This window comes from Mucor velutinosus (genome assembly GCF_035048745.1).
Source record: "Mucor velutinosus strain NIH1002 chromosome Unknown tig00000041, whole genome shotgun sequence".
Classification (NCBI taxonomy): Eukaryota; Fungi; Mucoromycota; class Mucoromycetes; order Mucorales; family Mucoraceae; genus Mucor; species Mucor velutinosus.
The window spans coordinates 647883-671127 of record NW_027041905.1 but is presented as its reverse complement, the minus strand read 5'-3'; the positions used below and the strand labels follow the sequence as shown (position 1 = coordinate 671127).

The following is a 23245-nucleotide window of genomic DNA, read 5'->3' as shown; positions in this document are numbered from 1 at the left end:
CAAGAATACCTTAATCTTTATAGACAGTTGTAGCCCTTCTGGCACAACAGATAACAGTGACGTCTTTCAGCCTCAACCTTTTATTAGCATTTTTTTCCTTTTTTCGTTTATATATATATATTATACTTCGCAAGCTCTCTACTCATGAAACAACGCTACCTTTGTGAATAGAATTGAAGCAAGTATAATTGAAAGCTGCGCAATAGACGTAAGATACAGTGTTAACGCGTTTTATACTGTGGTTATACTTGGAATAACTCTACTAGGGATCTATTTCTGATCTTTTGCTGTGCACTGGCTGCACACTTGGCGGCGGCTGCTTTGATGGTATATCGTTGCTTCGGTGGTTCTTCTCTGATGTTTGCTTATCCTGTGGTCTGTTGTCTTTGATGTATGCTGGTTCTCTGGTCTATCTCTGTTCGTGATGCTGTGGTAAGAAGTGGTAAGTATCTTTTTTTTTCTTGTGGTCGCAATGATATAAAACTTCTTTGAACGTTTGTACTACTGCTTCCTTTCCCGCGATAATGCATTCCTGCTGTTTGCTTTATTGCCTTTTCTTTCTTTTTTGTTGGCTGTGATATGATCAGCTCAACAAATACTTGCAATGTTGTTGCTTCGTATTTACGAACAACAAGCATGACACACTGCTATATAATTGTATTACCCTTCTTGTGATACTATGTTATATAGCTGTGGATTGTTGTTTGTGTTGCCTCTGTCGCTTCACATGAAAGCAACATTGGTTTTCATGTTGTATTACACACTTATACTGCTGCTACCGTTGCTCCTGCAATTGTGCGCGTTTGTGTTGTTTTACATCATTAGACTGTTATCATGCACATCGCTCATGTATATATTTTTGTTGCACTAACAAGAATATAATAACGTAAACATTTTTAATGTTTTATTCATAACATACTTTCCTTTGGCTCACTTCGTGTGAGCATCCTTTTTTTCTTTTGCCTACATATACTACTATACTCCTATAGTAATTATTATGTTCGCTTCTTTTATTATTATGTTTCTTTTGAAGCATACCTCTTTTCGTTGTGTGGATGTGCCTATCACTGAAGCTCAACAAGACTCTATCCGAGGTTAGGAGGTGGATAGGCTGCCTCCACTTGGTTATCGCTACTTACTTTAGTGATGATTGAGAGTCTCAATGCCAGTATTTAAAGCTAGGTGGTGTAAGTAAGGCATGCTCTAGCACCTGGGGGAAGTTTGATGACAGCGCACACTGCTAGATTTGATATATCTAGCGGCGCTTAAAATTTTGCCTCACATCAAAATAGGGGGAAACCCTCGCAAAATTTTTTTTAGGTTAGCGGAGTTTTCAAGCAATTTGATTGGCTCAGAGGTTCAAGGACCAAAGGGTTATAACTAGTTGATCTGTTGTTGATCTGTTATTTATTATCATGATTTTGTGCTTATAATAAAATAGTGACCTAATGAATACAAATTAGAACCGTGCTTTGTTCCAAACTAAGACAAAATGCAATTATTTCATCTGGCATCTATTAAGGGGTTTGATTTGATGAGGCACGTCTTTTTAAGTTATTATACGACGAGGAGTAACAACATACCATGTCTAGTAGACAATGCCCAAAAATATAATACCAGCAACTAACGTTATTATTATCATTCATCGAAATAGCTGCGTCGTTGATAATGCGGTTTGTAGATGGTGCATTCTATATGCCATGTGCCTTAGTCGGTACTCCCATGTCAAAGATGCGCACGAATTACCTGATTGTGTTGTCTTGTTTGAGAATGCACAAATTAATTAATATTATGATATGGACGACATATTGTTTCTACTAAAGCTTCTAAACAATTCACTAATAACCTATCAGGCAGAAGCTGTGCTCATCAAGCAAGGCAGCATGCGCAAGCCATAGCTTATTATCATATACATGCAAAGATTCAAATCATATAGGTACTGCAGATACTCCGTATTTAATCATGGTTCTCCATGTAATGCCTGATCATGCTCGATAGTACAGCAATCTTATAATACAATGTCTAGCTTTACACAGTAGTAGTGGCCATAGTATTTTGTCATTCATTACAGAAACCATGAATAGAGCAAATAGTACCATTCAACATGATTGAAGCTTAATTGTTAACTTGCGCTCAATTGGCATAACAATAGCAACGTGAATGAGGTCAGGTTGAGTGATTCACAGGTCAAATACATTATTGAGTGCTGCCTGAGTCTTTGTTTTGATCATTCAAAGCTGTGCAATGTTGAATAAATCCTCCTTTGAATTAGGCCACTCTTTTCTCTGCCATATTACAAACAGTGCTAAGAATCAAAATACAACACCCAAAGATTAAAATCATATATGAACTGGAAATACATCTACATCTTGCTTCTCCATTGATGCTTTACGAAGCTGGATGTCATTGAAATCTCATCGTTTGAGCCACAATAAACGCAAAACTCAAAAGTAGCTTTGAATACAGTGACTTGGAATACAAAGAATACAAAAACGTCTATAGAGTCCTTGGCTTTTGTATGCATGCCTTTGGGTTCGCAGGTCTCTAACTGTTCTGATGGACATGATGGCATTCATTTAATAACCTGAAGTTTAAATTGAGCAGCGCTATCTTACTTGAATTGCTAATGTAGGGTTCATGAGAAGCAGCATTATGCCATCTAAGATAGAATAAGAATTCAGGTAGCAATTTTGATATTTATCAAATGCGCGAAGGTGTTCAGTTGTAGCCATTACCAAAGGAACATGTGGAACCTCAATTTTTGGGTGCACCACATTGATGAGAACGCAACTGTTTTGTAGTCCGCGCATGCTTTTCATGATATTTAGGATTTGAGTAGCTTCAGTGTTTATTATACTTTTTTTTTTTTTTGCTTCTTCCTTTATTCTTAGTTCATTGAAAAAAGATGAACTCTTTATACAATAATGCTTTAAAGCAAAGTCATGCCCTTCAAAAAGATCTAGACAGTACGTACTCTGCAAGCAACATAAAGTACAGCTTAATAATGGGTTGTTTACAGAATTTCAGTCAGGTCAGGACGCTTCAGCAGGTTTACAAGGTAACAGAGTACAACTTCGCCATGCAGAGACATTACTAAGCTTGTGGTTGCAGGTCAAATATCAGCCTCGTTTAATGCCCTACAAAGATCCATCGACGATTATGACAATTTGGCTAAAAGAGAATTGATACCTGTGAAAAAGGAAACAGCGTTAACGTAAGTAGAGTAAAAGCATCCTGGAATACACTGGATTGAATTAAAAACGTTGGGATTGGGTCCAATAGGCGAGTTGCCAAGTTTCGACAAGATTTACAAGAGATGAAAGTTCGATTTGAAGCTACTAAAAAGCAGCAAGAGACACAAAAGCTTGAGCAAAGTAGAGATAGTTTATTAAGACGACCTAACCGAGGAGCTAATGTTGTAAGTGGGATACAGTGGAAAGCAGCCATGTCAATGACTCATGTCATCTTATTAGCCTGAACACCCATACCAACCATTATCTCGAGACGAATTTGCATTACGCGAGCAATCATTCGCTCGCAACACAGATTCACAGTTGGATGATTTCATTGGCCAAGCACAAAACTTACTAGAGAATTTAACAGATCAGCATAGTATTTTAAAGGTGAGAGAGAGAGAGAGAGAGAGATTTGCTTGGTTGGTTTTGCAGGTACAAGTATTAATGCAATGAATACAGAAAACACAAAAGAAGATTTTAGATACAGCAAACCATCTGGGGTTATCTCAAAATGTGATCCGTTATATCGAGAGACGATCAGCACAAGACAAATGGATATTTTATGGTGGCATGATCATTACTGTATTGTGTTTATGGGCTATTGTGCATTTTATTGGATAAAAGAGCTATATGCCAGGTAATAAAACTTTGCTGATCTTGTATCGAACGCCCAAATAGCTAAGGTAATCCAATTCTGGAAACACACGCACTTTTGAGACTTGAGGGAAATGGCTGTCTCGGATGTCCACAAACACACCTTTAGAGAGGATGGTATCTTCTAATTTCTGATGATTGATCATGTCTAATGGAACCCAGCGATTATCCTTGAAGAATAGCCATTGAGCATTCTGCACACGCACCTTCTTGTTCGTCTGACGGTAGTGGTCAATGACAGAATATGCAAATGTTGGTAATGTAACGTCCTGATCCAGCAGTTTCATTGAAGGTAAAACGACGTCTTTGCTCATTGAGTTGGGTGTTGTTTGTGTGTGAAGGCAATGTTATAAATCAAGTAATTCGATAGTGGGGAAAAAAAAGAGAGGAATGAATGCCCACAAGGTCATTCATTTCACTTTGTCAACTTTTTTTATTTCAAGTACCACTCACTGCAAGTTTATACAAATGCATCATTTGATATCCTCAAATTCGTGTGAGATGTCATGCTTCCCTTTTTGTTTTCACGGGGCTCACTGGCAACATTTTAACATGAAATCAAGGTATCCAATGTATGCTTAAGCGCTCTGAATGGCAGATGTGATTGGATTTGCTGTATCCTGGGATGATAGTAATGTATACACTCTGTAGCATGTCTTTGAGCCTGATGATGCATTACTTTTTTTGCTGCCTGTATCCAGAGTTGAGGAATTTGCAAGCGGACATTTGGCATTTCCAACTTGAATGTTTGAACTTGGCTGTACTTTTTGTTAAACATTTGAACTACATCCAGTATCACAGATGCTAATGATTCATACAGATAAAAAGTGCCTAAACAACTCGACATCCCATAGCGTTACTGTGGTTGATCCAGCATCAACTTTACCCCTTTTTTTTCTGGCAATGACGCCCATGGATCTTGTAATCGCTCCTTGAAAGACCATCCAAAGCAAGTTGACCCACATAACCGCAGCGGTGGCTTATCGATTCGCAGACAAAATTTTTTTAATAATAGTGCTTTCAAGGGAAATATGATGTAGCCTCCTCTTTTTCGCTTTAGTCGATTTTTAAAATGTAATGTAGCCATGAAGGATTCAAAGCATTGTGGATGGAATGATTGACGACATTTACTTATAGGGTCAGTTTGCTTGTCCAAAAGCGTCTCGCTGCCTCCGTCCTCAAGTGTGGTCAAAGAAAGATCTGGCTCGACCCCAATGAGGTCAATGAGATCTCCAATGCCAACTCTCGTAAGTCTCTCTAAACGCTACATACTTTCTGAATCGCTTGACATACTAAATGCATGACCACAGGTGCTAACATCCGTAAGCTCGTCAAGGATGGTCTTATCATCCGCAAGCCCGAGATCTCTCAATCTCGTTTCCGTGTTCTCGAACGTGCTGCTGCTAAGCGTAACGGTCGCCACATGGGTCACGGTAAGAGAAAGGGTACTGCCGATGCTCGTATGCGTAGCCAGGTTATCTGGATGCGCCGTATGCGTGTCCTCCGTCGTCTCCTTGCCAAGTACAGAGAAGCTGGTAAGATCGACAAGCACTTGTATCACCACCTTTACCTCAAGTCCAAGGGTAACGGTTTCAAGAACAAGCGTGTCTTGATGGAACACATCCACAAGGCCAAGGCTGAGAAGGTCCGTGCCAAGACTCTTGCTGAACAAGCTGATGTTCTCCGTGCTAAGAACAAGGCTCTCCGTGAACGTCGTGCCAACAAGAAGGCTGAGAAGCTCGAAGCTCGTCAATAAGTTACTCGTTAACCTCAAGTCTTTATTAAAACTTGATAAATGATGCTCCAAAAAGGTTGCTTTTTGTTACATTGATTTGATTTGGAGAAGGGGGTAGATGAGCAATATGTGTGTGATGTGTATTGAGAGGACCATCGAGTCTTGAGTATGTTACTGGAGGAATCAGACATTTATGTAGTAAAGCTGGATCATTGGATGTCATGCTTACTGCGTCGTAGTATGTGATTTGCTCAAATGCAATATCATGAACTGCGTTTAATGCAGGCATTGGATCATTTGGACCATTATATGTCAGTCCATTCCAGCAGCTGAATCATTCTAAAATATACGGCTCTTGCATTACCTTTGGCAAGCCTGCCTGTAGCATATACATTTGTTCAAATTTGATGAGCAACATTGCCCGGCTCAGTGGCCTTCATTGTGCAATATGCATGAATTCATGTTGTAACCTACTCACATTCAAACAGTGTATGATAGTTCATTGAAACACTTGGACTGTAAGCGATGTCGATTGCAATAAAAGGCTGATGTGAGTGTTCAATCAGGATGATGAGCATCATGGGCAAGATTTCTACTTGCAACAATGTAGACAAATGTCACATTCAAGGCAGCTATTCATGTATTGCTAGAAAATGCTTGATTCTAGAGGCTAGTATGTCATACTCAAAGATCCATTGGTATGCTTCTGAGCACAGTTTGGAAGGGCTCTTCCATTTGGAAAGACTGACGAAATGCCCTGATTTGCATTGTGAGATAACCAATCAACTCATTTTGATGGTTTCTCCGAGAATCATCATGGGAGAGCGTTGGTGCTTTCATATTTTCTCTCTTTTCCCATTTACTTATCTGCTACAACAATATGAAAGCATCTTCATTATACCTTACTTTAATCTCATCATTTGCGTTAATAGCGCAAGCACTACCAACTCAACAACAACAGCAACAGAGGTCTTTCATGGCTCCTGACGATCATGGTGATATTTGGTCACTATGCGATAATCCAGCTACACATCAACTCATTGGCTACAAGGATGGTGTATTCATATCGCCCGAACAACCCAAAACTGGAGAGGATATTCATGTTCAAGTCCATGGCAACCTGCGTAAGTAGCATGCCACTAGAAACAAACATAAACAGCATTATTTATCCAGTTTGTTTTGTGTATATCGACAGTAAAAGATGTCTCAAGCGGTAAAGTGGACATTGACCTTAGTATCATGGGCATGATCAAGATTAAGAAACAGCTTGATCTCTGCAGTGTGCTCGGTTCTGATGTCATGGGCCATAAAGATTGTCCTCTTCAAGCTGGTGATTTAAATTTAGATGCTACTGGTAAGCGATTATACAAGTGTTACCAACATGATCAAAAAGGCTCATTTTGGCTACGTTTCTTTTAGCTTGGATTCCGAAAGAGCTACCCAAATTACCACTTGATGGTAACATCCGCATATCAGATCAAGACGGCAACACTGTAACCTGTATCCACCTCAACTTTAAATTGCAATAAATGCCTGATAATTTTATTTCTTGTCTATTTTACCCCATCAACAGAGGTTTACAGAACAAATTGGCTTGAACCCCTTTTCATTTATCCGTCAACATGATGATGGAATAATAATACACAACGAAAGGGTATATGATAAAAGAGAGATTGGCGGCACCCTCTTTTTAGTAGGTCATTTTGGGCTTCTCTGTCATGGTGTACTTTTGATTGACACCCAACAAAGAGCTGATGACTCGAAGCTTGTTCTTCATTTTATCCTTCAATGCAAACAAATCAGCATCGTGGTCATTGAACGTAGGAAATTCATCAACCAGCTTCTTGAGGCCTTCAATTTGTTTCATGGCTCTAATGAAAGCAAAAAAAAAAAAAAAAAAAAAAAAATAGCATAAGTCATCGATCACTTGCAAATGTCAAATGAAACTATACTTTTGAGGCACAGTGTCAGGATGTTGTGCTGCCAATTGGGTCCACATATCAACACATCCAGAATAGAATCCAATTTCCTTGCCCAGATCAAATGCCTTTTCGCAGCCGAAAATGCGACCTTCCAATTCTCCAGATTGCTCGCCATCTCTAAATCCATCATCAAATCCATGCTCGGCAAACCTACAGCCAAATGTCAGTCATCCTTCTTACAGTTCAAGCTGTTGCAAGTTACATGGTCTCTAAATAGCACAAGGATTCAAGGTCTTGATTGGGAGGAGGAAGTACTTTATTATCTGACATGATGACTAATGTAGAATGAACAGGTATAAAAAAAGTTTTCATGGCATTTCCAGCATTTTTATATGCTTTTTGCAGTTCAAACCCATCCATTCTGGGCTGCGGTTAGTATGAATCCTAGATCAGGTAGTGCACTGGGCAGTGGTATATGACTATACTCGACAGCGTTTGATGTCGAGGAGTTGCTGGAATTTGTGGTCAAGTGTTGACAAGTCAAGACAATGACGCTCTCGCATTGCCATGACGCTTCTACAGAAGATCTACACTTCTTATTACGGAACAGGCAGAAGAGAATCAAGCATTCGTACGCAAAATTTAAGCATCAAAAGGGTGGTGCTTGGGAAATGGTCATGAATGCTTTGCTCTACAGTTACATGGCGCTTTATAAACACATTCATCAACGATTTGCTGAGGAAATAGTCGAGCAAATCTATCCTGAACAATCCTTGGAAAAACCATTGAAAGAGGATGATGATATTGGAGAAGCTCTTAAGTCTTGGACCATTATACCGCAATCCAAAGATATCCCATTAGGCAGCGTCAAATTTGAATTCTATAATGCAAATGCCATCAGACATTTAGGTAACCTCAAGCTTAGCGGCAACACCATCTATCCATGCGTTCTCTCCTAGCTTTCCAACAGTTTTGAATATGCCAACTATATGATTTTCAAAGAGGATTCCATGAAAATCATCGATGCAAATATTGCTTAAAATCGGCACCTCTCGTTATTGTTTGCTGCTTTGCTTTAAGATCTGCCTATGGTGCAGCTGAAGCGCATTACATGTCACTTTCATGTACAAATCAGCTATAATAATCTTGTCTTGCTAAAGCCCTGCCTACACTGCCGTCTGACTGGTGCACTGATATAGAAATCATGGATGTTGGTGTATCGTCCACGATTCAAACCCCTTTTCTCCAAGAAGCTACTTTAATTAAGCTTCACAATGGTTTCCTCTTCCTTTTTTCTCTCTCTCTCTTTTTTATTTCTACATCTTTTCTAGGCAACGTGACATAAAATGACCTCTTCCAGCCTGGCGTTCGAGTTGTTTACTCTGCCAACGCAAGTGGATAACAGCACTTTTTGGACCAATTTAAAGGAAAACAACTACTTCATTTTACAGCAAACAAAGACACAGAAAAATGGTCTTATGAGAAGTGTGCTGGGCACCTTACAGAATGTGTAAGTTATATTTGATCTCTCTCTCTCTCTCTTTGATGGATTAAGCTCACACCACGCTTGTGTAGTCTGGATACAAAGCAATCACCTTACCGCATCTTGTTTCGACGTGTAAACGGCACCAATTTGCAAGTGGCAGCTGCAGAGACAGAAAAGAGGGCAGAGATAGCATGGGGCTGGATCGAATGTGAGTGTTTCAAAGTGCCTCTCCACAAAGACACTGACACAAAATAATAGCCAATTTGCTGCCCTTGCTGGATAGTTTGGATAAAGAGGAGACAGAGCCTTTTGTTGTTACAAAGATAAACTCGATTGTTACACGTAGAGGTATTTTTACATTGAACATATGATTTATTCATGCTCTCATCGTCGTTTGATGTAGATTCTGGTACCGATGAGATTTCAACAGACGAGAAGGTCAGAAAGGCGTCGAGAAGCTTTCGACAGACATTTGATGTATCTCCTACTGAACGTCTTGTCAATTGTAAGCACATTTGAATGCCATGTCGAACCCTACTTTACTCATGTCCTGATTTGTTAGATTATTCCAGCGCATATCACACAAATCGATTCACCAGCCAGGGATGGCTCTACATTAGCGAAAATTACCTTGCTTTCTACTCATTTTTACTTGGTTATGAGACTAAACTGCTGCTGGAACTCAAGGACATCCAGGACATCAAGAAAGAGCGATCCAAGCGTGGTGTGTTTTCAGACGCCATTAAGATTTCGATGAAGGATAAGAGTGAGGTATGAAGCTTTGATTCAAGGAGAAAATTAGACCTGATGATCTGTTAAACTAACTTTTATTTTCTCAATAGCATTTTTTCTCCAATCTCTTCAAGAGAGATGAAGTATACGACATATTGGTCCAATTGACTGGACTAGCAATGCAGCGAGTGTTAAAGAGCACAGCTTTGGAACATGCACCTGGAAGCGACGTATCCATCGATATTAAAGACAGCGACATCGATGCCATCAAGGACTCTGAAGTATCATCCAACAAAATGGCTTCGTTACCTGCTGCTGAGATCAGACAACTCATGCAGCCTTTGAAAGCCAATCTTGCAGCCCAAAAACGTGATGAACGATTCAGAGCTCGATTTAGACTACCACCTACCGAACACTTGACCCATTCATTTAGTGTTGTTCACCCTGTGGAGGAGGAAGTAGCTTCCAGCGAAGATCACGAGAGAAAGACGACAAATTACAATGGTGTGTTGGCTTTATCAGAGGCGTACCTGACATTCAATTCCACAGATCAAGGTCGCTACTTTGAAGTTGTCATGCCATTATACACTGTTCGTCGTGTGGAGAAATTAGCAGATAAACCTGATGCTTTCCCTATCAAGATTGTAAATTGGCATCAATCCGAATCCGTCTATTATTTGAATGTGTAAGTGGCGTATACATGAGCTCCGTAGTGCATGCTATTGATCACTTTACAGTAATTCCAAGGAATACGACGAATTTTCAGCTACACTGACTACCAATTTGAGAAACCAAATCAAGCACATGAGAATGATGAAGCAGTTTTTGACCACATGCGCATCTGAGGCTGTGATTTCAGACAAAACATACGAGGAAATGAACACAATACCTGGTGGTTTGGGCTTGCAGTTTGAATTCCCTGGTGACCCCAAAAAGTTGAAGGAGAAAAGCAAGATGAAGCTTTGGAAAAAGTATTTCAATGGTACGTACTCGAGTCAATTTGATTGCAAATATGCGGATGGCTAACCCATCCTATAAAAGAATATGGACGCAATTTGACCATCTCAAAGACACCTCGTTTCGCCAAGCTGATACGAGTAGGATTGCCGAACAGATTGCGCGGTGAGATTTGGGAAGTTTGCTCTGGAGCAATTTTTGAGCGATTCATGAGCCAAGGATTATACGATCGCATTTTGGAAGAAAACAAGAACCGCAATTCATTGAGTTTGGAAGAGATTGAGAAGGATTTGAACAGATCGTTGCCTGAGTACAAAGCCTATCAACAGCCAGAGGGCATCAATAGTCTGAGAAGAGTGCTCAGCGCTTATTCCTGGAAAGACCCTGAACTGGGTTATTGTCAAGCAATGAACATTGTCACATCCGCTATTCTCATGTAAGTAGATGGATTGCTGTAGTTGTCTGCGACTAAACAAACCACCTTGTAGTTATATGAGCGAAGAACAAGCATTCTTTACTCTAAGCGTCTTGTGTGATGACTTGCTACCTGGTTATTATAGCACGTCCATGTATGGCGCCCTGCTGGATCAAATCATTTTTGAGCACTTATTGGAGAAAACGATGCCCAAATTGCATACTCATTTCAAAGAAACTGATATTCAGCTGTCGGTTGCTTGTTTGCCATGGTTTTTGAGTTTATACATCAATTCTATGCCCTTGTTGTTTGCATTCAGGGTCCTGGATTGCTTTTTCATGGAGGGGCCCAAAGTGTTGTTTCAAATAGGGTAAGTTCAGTGGGTTTACTTGCACTGATGAATGTTTCTAACCTTCATATTTTATAGTCTTGGTAAGAAACGCTTCTCACATGTGTCAAAAAGAATATGCATCTCACTAGCATTCAATAGCTATTCTCAAAATCAATGGAGATGAACTTTTGCAAGCAACAGACGATGGTGCATTCATGAACATATTGAAAAATTACTTTAACCACCTTGACAAACCTCTGTATCCCAACTCTGAAAACCCCAAGGCCAAGAACTTGACAGTAAGGTCCAACGTATTTTTGCAAATGCCAAGCTAACATGGATTATCTAGAAATTCAATGAATTATTACTTGTGGCATACCGAGAGTTTAGCAGTGTGACAGATGAATTGGTCAGAGAACTGCGACAAACCCATCAATTAAAGGTCGTCGCAGGCATTGAATCATTCACAAAACGATCAGCTGTGCGCAACATTGAAGACGCAGCAGGACTAGACAAAACAGAGCTGGGCATCATCTACGACAAATTCTACAACGTGTTATACTACAAACAGCAAAAACCAACAGAACGCAGCGATTCCAAAATGGACCTCAAATCATTTGAAATATTTATAGGGTCACTTGCTTCCTGGGCCAAGATTGAGTCAGAAGATTATCAACTGGATCGTCAGAGACAGTTGAAAGTGGCAAAAAATTTCTTGCACCAGTTGTTCAATGTATTTGACAGACACCATACACAACATCTCAGCCTTCAGGTACGATATGTTCGCATTGGGTTCGCAATTTGTATTGACCCTTTGTCTGTGCAGGACGCCATCATCGGAGTTGGATCTATCCACAAGGGCGATCTGAACACACAGATCAAGCTGTTCTTTGATTTGCATGATTTGGACAAGGATGAATACCTCAACAAGGACGAAGTGGTGCAGCTGTCAGAGACACTGCTTTGGATTTTCAGAAATATTCAAGATGAAGATCATTTGAACGCTGTATCTACGTTTTTACATAATGCGTTCGAGTACTCTGAGACTAGAGGAGACGATCAATATTTGTCCCTGGGATCATTGAGGTGAGTATTTATTTATGATCACATAGTGAAGGAGGACACTAACCATTCTACGCAGAATGATTGTCCTTGCTGATGAAACTTTGGAGAACTTCTTTGACCATGAATTTGCTTACTCTTTCAAATTATCAGAGAAGGAGACTGAACAGCAACGCAGTCTTGGAAGAGAAATATTTGATAATCTACTCGCAACAGGCGCTAAATTGGCCTCATCTACAGGCGTGAGTCGACCACAATTGAAATCAAAATTGACAGATGTCTCTTTGACATCATCCGAGATGCAAGCTACAATTGACTCTATAGAGAATGCCAAACTTGAAGACAAAGAGGACCTGATCAACAAGGTATCAGATAAAAACGACCATCCTCAGGAGAAACCAGAAGTGCAAGACGCTAGTAAAACCGATGCAGAAAAGAAGCGCTCTTCACCAGCAACAGAGGCCGAAGGAGCAGCTGAAAAACATGTGATTGGAGACTCTGACATGTCAGACGACGACGATGATGAAGAGGAAGAGGAAGATCTGAGCCCTGATGTGCTAGAGGAGGTTGATAGACTACTGAAGGAGTATGATGATGAAGATGAAGATTAATAAACTATTTATTTCGTATTTACTTTTATAATCTCTTGAACTACACAATGATGCTAAAAAAGACTATCTACTACTACTCTCAATCATGGTATTCTAATGTATCACGATATACCATTCGATAAGACGACAGAATGCATCATATAAAGCAGAACATAATCAACTTTGAAAGCTTTGAAGCCTTCATATCTTGGCATATAGACCTTTCTGAGCCGCCGGAATGACGCCAAGCAATTGTACTCGAGTAGTAGTAACTTCCTGACACGTTTACTCAACTTTTTGAGGACCCAAAAAACATGGCCAAAAATCGACCAAGAACCATGAGGGGTAACCTCATGCTTTTCATCGAAAATCAAACGATCGCGTTTTTCACCTTGAAAATGAAGATTTTTACTACGGTATATATCAGATCAAAATGTTTCTCTCGATCCAAAAGCAACCTCTGAAACCACTTTTATGAGGTTTTCATATGCAAAATATGGATATTTTCGCTAAAAACCTCATTTCAAATTTTATTAAATTGCTCAATAAGTTCGGTCAAAGTATTTATTACAATTAGTATCATTGGAAGCGCCTTGAAAAGTACTTCAAGAATGGATTAGGAAGCGTAGGGTGATCATCACAATTTATATAGTCAAATCTCACAAAATAATATAAAGAAGTCGAAAAAGGACAAAATCTATCCAATCTTGAACAGGAAAAAAAAATAACTGAATTTGAATTATTTTTTGCGGTTGGCGCTGCTGCTGGTTGGCCCTACAAGCTGCTTAGATCAAATGGCATCCAAATTTAAATATAGGATAAGCTACAGGAATTGTTAGATTGCTATGCATAGCAAGAACACTCATATTCTAATTTTAAAAGCAAACATTTTGGCTTCACGCATTGCCTTCAGATAGCATGGATTGTAGCCAGTGTACCTTTAAATTCTGATCACTTTAGTGGTAAACAGTGCACTATTGTTTAGTCTTGAAGCCATGGAAGTATCATAGAACATTTGGCACGATATGAATAACATGTGATCTGTCGTTGTGAATAAGCAATGTCGTTTAATTGTAGATGTAATGTCAAGATACATATATATATAAAAGATGAAAGGAGGCTGTCTAGAATCCAAATGTCACAGACGTTGATGGCTGCATGCAGCGTAGATCTGAACATCTTATTGCTATTGAAATCTATAAATAATCAAAGTGCGTATGCCTGATTTCATTAAGGCGGATATACTTTTATATCGAAAATTTACACACAAGCTTGCCAAGGAAAATGAATGTGCCTGTGATGGGAATGTAGTTTAATTTACCGGTACAGCGATGCAAACGTGAGATATCGAAAGGATTTCATTTGTGGACTTTCATAGATTCAGGTTACAAAAATGGGATTGACCCTAAAATTTATAAGCAACACTTTCCACATTAATAAAGGGCACGTTTCTAGACCTAAAGGAGCGCCTTAGTAGCACAGCAATGATAAACAAAGACGACTCCTTGTGGCATGTATACATGTATCTTCTCTCAACTATTTCAAAAATCATAGACATTCAATCATAAATACCTGTCTCTTCCAGCACAAAAAAAACTGGCACACTATTCTGTGTAACAGAACTTCTTGATTTGTTCTCTATTCATCTTCAATGACGTACGGGCAAAAAAAAAAAAACCAAACAAAATAGTGATTTTCGACGAGTTCATGACGCAAAAATCGTAAATCGGCTCACAAGCAGTTCTAGCAATTCCACAGTTTTCTTGGGAAGAAAATATTTCGTATCAAGTCCTGGCTCTCCGTATGATTTGACAATGATACAAACAAGTCAAGCATTTTCCCATTTTTACATGTCGATCATACTCGCAATGAAATATCCTTTTTTGGGTAAAATGTCGATAAAAAGGACGACGGAAGGGAAAAAAAAAGTCTGTAAACAAATATTAAAAAAACAACGTCATTTCGTATAGTATAAAGACCTCGATTTGTTTTACTCTTGCGTTCTTTCTTTCTTCTTTGTTTTCCTTTTTTTCGTCTTCTTTTTTTTTCCACCTCCTCATACTCACCTAGTTTCAATGTTGGGTGTCCATTTTAGTAGCTCGCTGAAGAAACGCTTATTTATAAGCTATGGCAAAGATTGGTTGTTGGTCATCATCATGATCATCATCTTTTTTGGTATTGATCTCATTGATCCCTTTCACAGAGAGTTTTCCATTAATGATACATCATTGATGCATAAATACACTGTGAATGAAAGCGTCCCTGTGTGGTTGTTGGTGGTAAGACTATACATATGCACATGTGAATAGACAGCAGAAAGATAGTAATATCAATCGTCTCGTAGGTAATCGCCATTGTCGCACCGATTCTCATTATTGCTGCCATTTCACTCGGCATTCGTCGCAGCTGGTTGGATTTTCATAGTGGAGTATTGGGTAAATGCGCTCAATCTCTTTCAATGTCAATGAATCCTTCAACTAACCCATAGTTTCAATTAGGTCTTGCTGTTGCCCTCTCCCTCACTATTATGATGACCGACATAATTAAGGTATGCATGCTTTGCAATGTGCGTGTGTATTTCTGCATCCATGGTAACACCGATGCAACATGAACAGATCACTGTGGGTCGTCCAAGACCTGATATGCTGGATCGCTGTCAGCCACCACCTGGCATCGAAAACCCACCCTTACACTTATTGAACTATACCATCTGCACAGCAGATCATAACACTTACGAATTCAAGGACGGCTTCAAGAGTTTTCCCAGTGGACATGCATCATGTACAGTGTCTCTTTTAGCAAATTACATCATGTCAAATCTTAACCCTGCTACTGTTAGTTTCTTTTGCTGGTTTGGGTTATTTAGCCTTCTATCTCGCTGGAAAGATGCACTTGTTCGACGAAGGAGGAGTATGTTGGAAGCTCGTGCATTTTGCACCATGTGTGGATACTCACCTGTGTTTCTATTATGTAGCATACCTACAAGAGTTTTGTGTTTTGCATTCCATTTTTGGGTGCATTGCTGATCTCCATTTCCCGTTTACATGATTACCGTCATCACTGGACAGATGTTTTCATAGGTGGCATTATTGGTAAATAGAGTACATGATCACGTCGTTTTTGTCCATAAGCTCACATTACATGCTGCATGATCCAGGCACCGCGTTTGCCTATTTCGCTTATAGACAATACTACCCCTCTTTAGCAGCCACATACTCTCAGAAACCATTCCCACCACGATTCAGCAGCCCCTCTGATTTGTTCACTCATGAGAATCCTACAAATGATCTTGAATCCGGACACGGTGGCCACAGAGGAGATGGAGTGACAGAAACTGCAGCTGTTGGACCAGATGATCCTGTATACGGTGAATGTACTTATACTGACTCTATCGACTCATCGTCCAGACTCCATTAATCAAGCTCTTTCAATAGATACCAACGCTCAAGGCAACACTGCACATCCACAATCACCCGCTTCAACATCAACTGACAGATCAAGCAGCAAATCCACAACCAGAGTGGAGCCACCATACAAACACACTGTAAACCATGTTGAGCACACGACCACATCTACTTCGAATAGTGCCCCATCTCCATATCGCCCTTGATAAAGTGTTGCTCTTGTCTTTGAATTTGATTCTTTTCTAATAGTTGTATATTTTTTTATGTGTATATTATAAATTTAATAATAAATCTTGACCTATTCTTCTTCTTCTTCTTCTCTCTCTCTCTCTTTTTCACTACAGTATAGAGGTGGTATTGGTGCTTGTATTTGTCGCTGGCATAGTAAAAAATGCGTCCCCTTGTTGTTGGTCTTTCTTTTTATTGTGCTGCTGACGATGCAATAGATTCCGCTTTGATGTGTGTCCCTGATCAATGCCATCCTCGTCGCTGCTATCGCTTCCTGATGTGATCAACGTATCAAGCCCACTACAATCTGATTCGGAAATCTTTTTGAATGTGTCCCTAATGCAAGTATTGCGATAAGAATGAATGACTTCATGAATGCAAGTGGATGCTTACATGGACTGGGTCAAATCGTCCAGCTACCATAACAAAAACGTCAGTGCGTGCATATCTATATAGCATTAGATAGTTTTTATTTACCTTTCGCATCATTGATTTCAACAAAACCTCCTTTCTTTCAAAACTCCTTAGGAATTGGTTGTCTTGATTTGGTTTCTTTAGCTGAGCAGTGGCTGTAGCTGTAGAGTTGCTAATGCATTGAACCTGTCAATCGATGATCCACAATACAGCCGTCATCCAACTTACGGTATATCTTGAATTTTCTCTAATGATACATGCTCGCTCGCTATGTCCAGTTGCTTTCTTCTTATCACATCCAACTCTTTGAATATCTGGCCTGTATTTTTGCCTATGTCACTCGAGATCAGTATATTACATCTTGGCTCTCATCCAACTGGGCCTACCAAATACCCTGACTTCACTCGACTCAAATGCTCTGTCTACTTTCTTGAACTCTTCGTTGAGATCTTTCACAACGTGGTCGTGTGCTTGCATGATTAAAATAAGTAAGAAAAAGAGAACGAACAATGAGATTCCCCGACTTGCACTATAAAGGTCAGCATTGATCCCATTTGGGGCGCCAATTTATCAAATGTAACTAGATACACAACACCAAGAAAATGTCACACATTTTGATTGACAATTCTACAAATTCTTTATATCAGTCCCTCTTTCTCTCTCTCTCTCTCTCTCTATAGCCTTTCCTTGTCATCTACATCATGGTTACCGATAAAGACACAGATTTAATCAAAATCACCAAAGATGGACATGTAACCAAACGAATTATCAAAGCTGGCGTTGGCAAAATACCAGAGAAAAACGACATAGTTACAGGTACACTTTTTTTTTAATGCGTACTGGAATCGCCTTACTCACACTGTCTACAACTAGTGCACTATGATTCATACATTGCAGACACAAACGTGCTGTTTGATTCTTCACGCGGGCGTCGATCAGAATTCACATTTGCCCTCAAGGGAGGTATGTATCAGACACTGCAACAAAAGCATTGACGTTAATGGTTGCATTTGACATGATGTAGGCAAAGTCATTGAAGCTTGGGAGCTGGTGATTCCTACCATGAAAGTAGGCGAAAAAGCAGAGATTATGTGTACAAGTGATTATGGTAAATTTATGAGCATTTTATTGTCGTGCTGGCTACTTGACATGCGTTGTTGATCCATAGGTTATGGTGATGATGGCCGTCAATATATCGTACCTCCAAAGGCTACATTGAGATTTGAGGTGGAACTGCTTGGTTCTTGGGAGGTACAGCTCATTATCAATGCTTGCCAGTAATGCGTCATTAAACAATCAAATATAGGCTGCAGGCACAGCTACAGAACGTATTAAAGCAGCAGAAAAGAAAAAGGCCGAGGGAAACGAATTTTTCAAACGAAAAGCAACGAATGAAGCACTGTTTGCTTACAAGAAAGCGAGGGAATACATCAAAGACTTATGGAACTGTGAGCCTGAGCAACTGGAAGAATGTCGATTTCTGACTGTGGCCCTTAACCTCAACATTGCCGCATGTTATCTCCAACTGAAAAACTATGATTTTGCCATTGAAGTCTGTAAAAGAGCATTGGATAGAGATTCATCCAGTGTCAAAGCATACTATAGATTGGGACAGGCTTATTTGGAGACAGGAGACTATAACCAAGGCATCCAGTTCGTAAAGATGGGTCTTCAGGTAAAAAGCACAATGAGCGGCGCTATGATATCATTCACTCACATTCCTGTTTGCTTAGTACGAAACAAATAACGCTGCCCTGAAATCGTTATTATCCACATTGGAGGCCAAACAGCAGAAATACATCAATGACAGCAAAAAGATTTATAAAAAGATGTGTGAATAGAATGTCGATTTGTTTTCTGTGGTTTTTTAATAAAATGCTTAATCTACTAAAAAAAAAAAAAAAACTACCATGCTTGGTGCATGTATTTTTGAACAGCCAAAAGGGCCTGGTATCTGACTTCTTGATCCTCATGAGTCATAAGTTCCATAATACGTTGCTTTGCACCAATTTCTTGCAAAACGTTCTTTCCAGTCTTGGATGAGTATTTGACATAGTATCCAATATCACTAGCAGCAATAGATAAAACCAATGGGCTGGTGGATGTGCTGAGGAGACGAGCAAGTGCGCGGAGCAATTGATAGTTGTGTTGTTCAAGCTTGCTAGCGTTTTCCTTCCAAAACAAGTCAGATTTGTGAGGAGGAGACCACTCCAGCTTACCCGTCTCAACTTCAGATGCATATTGTTCAAAGGTAGTAAGACTTTGGAAATCCTCTTGTAATCTCTCCTTGATGTAATCAATGTCCTCCAAAATATCAGCATCTGACCACTTGCGAGAGCTCAAATTCTCAGTGAAAGGTAGTAACTTAGTAACCAACATGGCAGCCAAGTTTTGAGCAGGTGCCTTTTCAACCAAATTCTTCAATGTAGCAACAGAGACACGAATCACCTTTTCTTTGACAGCCGATTTGGCAATCTCCACCAACAAGGGAATCACATCGTATTTTCTATATGACGATTGGTTAATGCTATGCCACTCGTAACAGGCAATATGACGCCTTTCTTACTCGTTGATTTGAGCTGCAATGTCCTTTTCAAAGGTAAGAAGCCATAAGCAAAAGATAATTTGGTATTGAATTTGAGGTGTTGAAGCAGATTTGTTCAAGTAGAGACGATGAATCAACCTAATGGCCAAAGAAAGTGACGTGAGTGATTCGAGTGTGGTATAGCGGCGACATAATAAGCTTACTCCTTGATTGCATTTTGAGTGTTCCAAACAGACAAACGGTAGGTGTTGACACGCAATAATGACTCTAATTCTTGAATGACCAAGTTAACAACATCGCTGATAGAACCAGTCAATTTCTTGGTGATCCAGTTGAATAAAGCAGAGAGATCCACTGAAGATGGTAAAGGAGCAGAACTGTAGAGTTTTGTATTGGTCATTCTGAAGGTTCATCAGTAACTACGACTACTTACCAAGCGAGGATAGTCAACACTTTAGATGCTTCAAGGGCCATAAACTCATCTTCGGCTTCAAGTACTTTGAGGAAAGGTGCAAAAGGAAGAGAGGCATCGTCTTTGGATATTTCATGGAAATAGCGAGCATTATCATCGCTAGCTATAAATAAAAACAGTGGGTTATCGTCAACAAGAAAACTTCCAAAGACGCACATTTCAGCTTACCAGAAAGAATATCATCCGTCATTAAACAGACGTATTGGATGGTATCAGGTCTCGACAAATTTTGCAAAAGGTACAAAATGAGAGAAGCATAAGTTGAACCCTTTTCATTCATGGCTTCTTGAATAACATGAGAGGGCTTCTTGTCGATAGCTTTGATAAGCTCGACTTGTTCATGTGTCAATAAACTAGCGCGTTCATAACCCTATACAACCAGTCAGTCGAATCTCCCATGATAACACGTTCAGTCGCTCATCTACCTCCCAAAGGATAGGCTTTTGTCGAATGATGGACGCCTTCTTCTCTAAATAAGGGTTTGATACAAGAACGAGTGGTACTTCGGGTACTTGGTCAGCCATGTTTTATTTAATGTGATGGTTTGTGTCGAATAAAATAAAATAAAAAGAAGAAAAAGAAAGATGCCTTGTGTGTATTGTGTTGCAGATATGAGGAAAAGGGATGATGAAACTTGAACTTCGAGACAAGATCCGAGACTTTTTTCCAGCTGTGACGTTATTAGCCTTGCTACATCTCTTGAGGATACATGATTGTGATATGTTTATTTTTGACTAGATAATCAAGGGGTTGAGCACGCAGTCTTGTAGGTACTCTGGATCTTGTTAACTATCATTTAGCAACATGTTTGATACAACATATAATGGCATTGTGTATCTATCTTGAGTTTGAGGCGGATTTTCAACATTTAGAGGGGAACGATGATGATCTGCTGGCTTCTTCATATTTGACGTGGGCGAGTATGCAATCTCGATGCTGATAACTGTTGATTTAGCGTTGAGTAACTCTAGGAGTAGTTAGATATACCATCTGTAATCAAATTGAGACTTGCCCGCCATGAATTTTAAAGATGTGCTGGAAAAGTACTAAAGCTGAGGATGTTTGGAATATAGACTATATACACCATTTTTTTATTACAGATTCTATTAATTCAGGTACAAATGCCAGCTAACTAAAGATATAAGCGAGCTCTTTTAGATGCATTATATCATTAATCTAGTATCAGAAAGCTCGATAGTTCAGATTGCACTGGAAATTGGCTTTACACACCAAAAAACATTGCAGCTAAGCGTACAGTCCTGCGTTACAAAGCACTACTAAAATGTAGCGCCGTGGTATCTTTACATGTTGTTGCAGTTTGGTTTAAAAGAGTATCTCAAATTTTCATTGAGCAAGAGGCTATCACGCAACTTGACCATAACCTTTTGAATTTTCTTTATAATTTATCGTCCTGGCGACGAGCCAAATTATGTTTTGAGTGATTTCTCGATAGGAAATTGAGATAGTACTAAATGATATACTCATTCGATGAGAAATTATAAGCTCGATTATCAGCGATATTTTGACGCATTTGAACCATGTTTTCTCGCATTAGAGGCAGTTTTAAACCGCCAGAATAGCGCCAAGTCATTGCTTTTGTTTAGCAGTTACTTGCTGGCGCATTTGCTCAACTTTTTTGGGATGACTATATCAAATGTCATAGCAAGGTCTCACACTAAAGGTGTTGGGCTATTCTTCGGTCCTTCGAGTAAATCATGCTGATCATGAGTTACAAATCAATTGTTGGGTAGATAGTAAATCTATTTGTATTATATTTCATTATCCTGCTGTAAACTGTAGCGTAATGAAAAGTATATAGATGCATCGCAAGGATGCATTCTCAATAAAAGTGTAATTCTTTGGCAGATTCAATTAGGTGAAAAAAAAAAAATAGAATCTCGTCAAACTTAAATATATTGTAGAATAATGATATTGGATCAACTTCTAGATGAAAACCTGGTATTGGAAATGCTTAATTCTAGAGATAACCAACATTGAGATGCTATTTTAAGCGGAGGAATATACATAGTTTAAATTGGAAAAATTATTATTCTTGAAAATAATAAGTTAATATGGCCCTTTGCGTACGCTCCAATTTTTAAAATGTTTGGTCAAATGCATACATGTGTGGTGTACACATGCGAAAGCTCAACGGAGATTCAATTTCTATTGTTCTGAACGATGATCCATGGGATTCCAAAATCTATCGACCTTAAAGTTACGCGTTTCTTGATAGTAAACACCCCTTCAAACTTATATAAAACTTGTAGAGAATTCAAAGGAGAATACAATGGTATTTATATCAAGTGTCTGGTGTACATTGCTCAACTGATTTTTGATGGGATATTTTTTGCAACTTTTTCACTGTTCTCTAACGATTAATCAGTATCTGTCATCAAAACATTTTGTTAATCATTACTAAACATTGTAGGCCAAAGAATTTCCTGTCGAATGAGCTATTGCTTGAAACTCTGGCATAACTCTATCATGAGATATCGATAATCTTGTCCTGGCCAAAAAATCGTCCCCAGATTTTTCGTTTGATATCACAGGCAGATTTCGAAGAAAAATCGATGACTTTGCATGATACTCTTTTTTGACCATATCTCGACAAATATTCACTGGATTCGCACAAAACAGAGACCATTTGATAACTCTACGTTATATCCATTATGATATAAGAGCTTTAAGTACCAGGTGTACGTTCCCTTCATAAATTTGCTCAAACTCTGTATTCTATCATCTTTATTTAATTTAAGCAGGAGATTTTTCCAAAAGTCCAAAATATCGTTATAATAGCCACACAATAGTGTGGAAGATAAAGATATACTTCAAATGGTAATACTATCAATAGCCTATTATTTACAGTTTGCGTTTAGGTAGGCCTAGTTTTATATATTCTAAAGGTTTTTTAAGGAGAGTATGCCCTGAACCTGCATTACTACTTCACCTGTAGCACCGCTCAGTACGTAGACCCAAAAAGAACCTATCGTTTCAAGCCTTGAAGCTATTACTGTGTCAAATCCTATATATCTTGTGTCAAAAGGTCAGCCTCATCCGAA

The 23245-nt window shown here is 39.2% G+C and overlaps 12 protein-coding genes across 12 annotated transcripts; 8 read left to right on the top strand and 4 right to left on the bottom strand.

Annotated features, from left to right (window-relative positions):
* Positions 1–2905: 2905 nt before the first annotated feature.
* cyp8 (cyclophilin peptidyl-prolyl cis-trans isomerase Cyp8) lies at positions 2906–3857 on the top strand (the record flags this gene model as incomplete). The annotated part of the gene is made up of 6 exons (XM_064819809.1): positions 2906–2966; positions 3020–3058; positions 3112–3214; positions 3283–3418; positions 3474–3623; positions 3696–3857. The coding sequence occupies 6 exons, from the start codon at positions 2906–2908 to the stop codon at positions 3855–3857; spliced, it is 651 nt and encodes a 216-aa protein (XP_064683729.1).
* Positions 3858–3862: 5 nt separating this feature from the next.
* On the bottom strand, positions 3863–4204 carry ATC70_000390 (uncharacterized protein; the record flags this gene model as incomplete). Its single annotated transcript, XM_064819808.1, has 1 exon — positions 3863–4204. The coding sequence occupies one exon, from the start codon at positions 4202–4204 to the stop codon at positions 3863–3865; it is 342 nt and encodes a 113-aa protein (XP_064683728.1).
* Positions 4205–4793: 589 nt separating this feature from the next.
* On the top strand, positions 4794–5646 carry ATC70_000389 (uncharacterized protein; the record flags this gene model as incomplete). Its single annotated transcript, XM_064819807.1, has 4 exons — positions 4794–4811; positions 4951–4964; positions 5028–5137; positions 5201–5646. The coding sequence occupies 4 exons, from the start codon at positions 4794–4796 to the stop codon at positions 5644–5646; spliced, it is 588 nt and encodes a 195-aa protein (XP_064683727.1).
* Positions 5647–6505: 859 nt separating this feature from the next.
* On the top strand, positions 6506–7154 carry ATC70_000388 (uncharacterized protein; the record flags this gene model as incomplete). The annotated part of the gene is made up of 3 exons (XM_064819806.1): positions 6506–6749; positions 6821–6979; positions 7045–7154. The coding sequence occupies 3 exons, from the start codon at positions 6506–6508 to the stop codon at positions 7152–7154; spliced, it is 513 nt and encodes a 170-aa protein (XP_064683726.1).
* Positions 7155–7315: 161 nt separating this feature from the next.
* On the bottom strand, positions 7316–7877 carry BOS1 (protein transport protein bos1; the record flags this gene model as incomplete). The annotated part of the gene is made up of 3 exons (XM_064819805.1): positions 7316–7496; positions 7578–7757; positions 7810–7877. The coding sequence occupies 3 exons, from the start codon at positions 7875–7877 to the stop codon at positions 7316–7318; spliced, it is 429 nt and encodes a 142-aa protein (XP_064683725.1).
* Positions 7878–8095: 218 nt separating this feature from the next.
* On the top strand, positions 8096–8506 carry ATC70_000386 (uncharacterized protein; the record flags this gene model as incomplete). Its single annotated transcript, XM_064819804.1, has 1 exon — positions 8096–8506. One exon carries the CDS (start codon positions 8096–8098, stop codon positions 8504–8506), a length of 411 nt encoding a protein of 136 aa, XP_064683724.1.
* A 387-nt stretch (positions 8507–8893) lies between these two features.
* RPL19B_1 (60S ribosomal protein L19B) lies at positions 8894–11652 on the top strand (the record flags this gene model as incomplete). The annotated part of the gene is made up of 10 exons (XM_064819803.1): positions 8894–9057; positions 9123–9241; positions 9292–9381; positions 9437–9538; positions 9596–9804; positions 9876–10450; positions 10503–10747; positions 10807–11158; positions 11211–11507; positions 11565–11652. 10 exons carry the CDS (start codon positions 8894–8896, stop codon positions 11650–11652), a joined length of 2241 nt encoding a protein of 746 aa, XP_064683723.1.
* Positions 11653–11683: 31 nt separating this feature from the next.
* On the top strand, positions 11684–13141 carry ATC70_000384 (Phosphatidylglycerol/phosphatidylinositol transfer protein; the record flags this gene model as incomplete). The annotated part of the gene is made up of 4 exons (XM_064819802.1): positions 11684–11767; positions 11818–12240; positions 12295–12554; positions 12610–13141. The coding sequence occupies 4 exons, from the start codon at positions 11684–11686 to the stop codon at positions 13139–13141; spliced, it is 1299 nt and encodes a 432-aa protein (XP_064683722.1).
* A 2135-nt stretch (positions 13142–15276) lies between these two features.
* On the top strand, positions 15277–16730 carry ATC70_000383 (uncharacterized protein; the record flags this gene model as incomplete). Its single annotated transcript, XM_064819801.1, has 8 exons — positions 15277–15399; positions 15465–15555; positions 15619–15668; positions 15736–15901; positions 15960–16030; positions 16095–16212; positions 16278–16493; positions 16555–16730. 8 exons carry the CDS (start codon positions 15277–15279, stop codon positions 16728–16730), a joined length of 1011 nt encoding a protein of 336 aa, XP_064683721.1.
* Positions 16731–16862: 132 nt separating this feature from the next.
* ATC70_000382 (uncharacterized protein) lies at positions 16863–17643 on the bottom strand (the record flags this gene model as incomplete). Its single annotated transcript, XM_064819800.1, has 5 exons — positions 16863–17088; positions 17146–17168; positions 17230–17338; positions 17395–17497; positions 17553–17643. The coding sequence occupies 5 exons, from the start codon at positions 17641–17643 to the stop codon at positions 16863–16865; spliced, it is 552 nt and encodes a 183-aa protein (XP_064683720.1).
* Positions 17644–17867: 224 nt separating this feature from the next.
* GYP2_2 (GTPase activating protein (GAP)) lies at positions 17868–19007 on the top strand (the record flags this gene model as incomplete). Its single annotated transcript, XM_064819799.1, has 6 exons — positions 17868–17982; positions 18040–18129; positions 18191–18274; positions 18335–18417; positions 18473–18841; positions 18900–19007. 6 exons carry the CDS (start codon positions 17868–17870, stop codon positions 19005–19007), a joined length of 849 nt encoding a protein of 282 aa, XP_064683719.1.
* Positions 19008–19071: 64 nt separating this feature from the next.
* On the bottom strand, positions 19072–20707 carry GYP2_1 (GTPase activating protein (GAP); the record flags this gene model as incomplete). Its single annotated transcript, XM_064819798.1, has 6 exons — positions 19072–19672; positions 19733–19849; positions 19915–20088; positions 20145–20286; positions 20352–20553; positions 20609–20707. 6 exons carry the CDS (start codon positions 20705–20707, stop codon positions 19072–19074), a joined length of 1335 nt encoding a protein of 444 aa, XP_064683718.1.
* Between the last annotated feature and the right edge of the window lie 2538 nt (positions 20708–23245).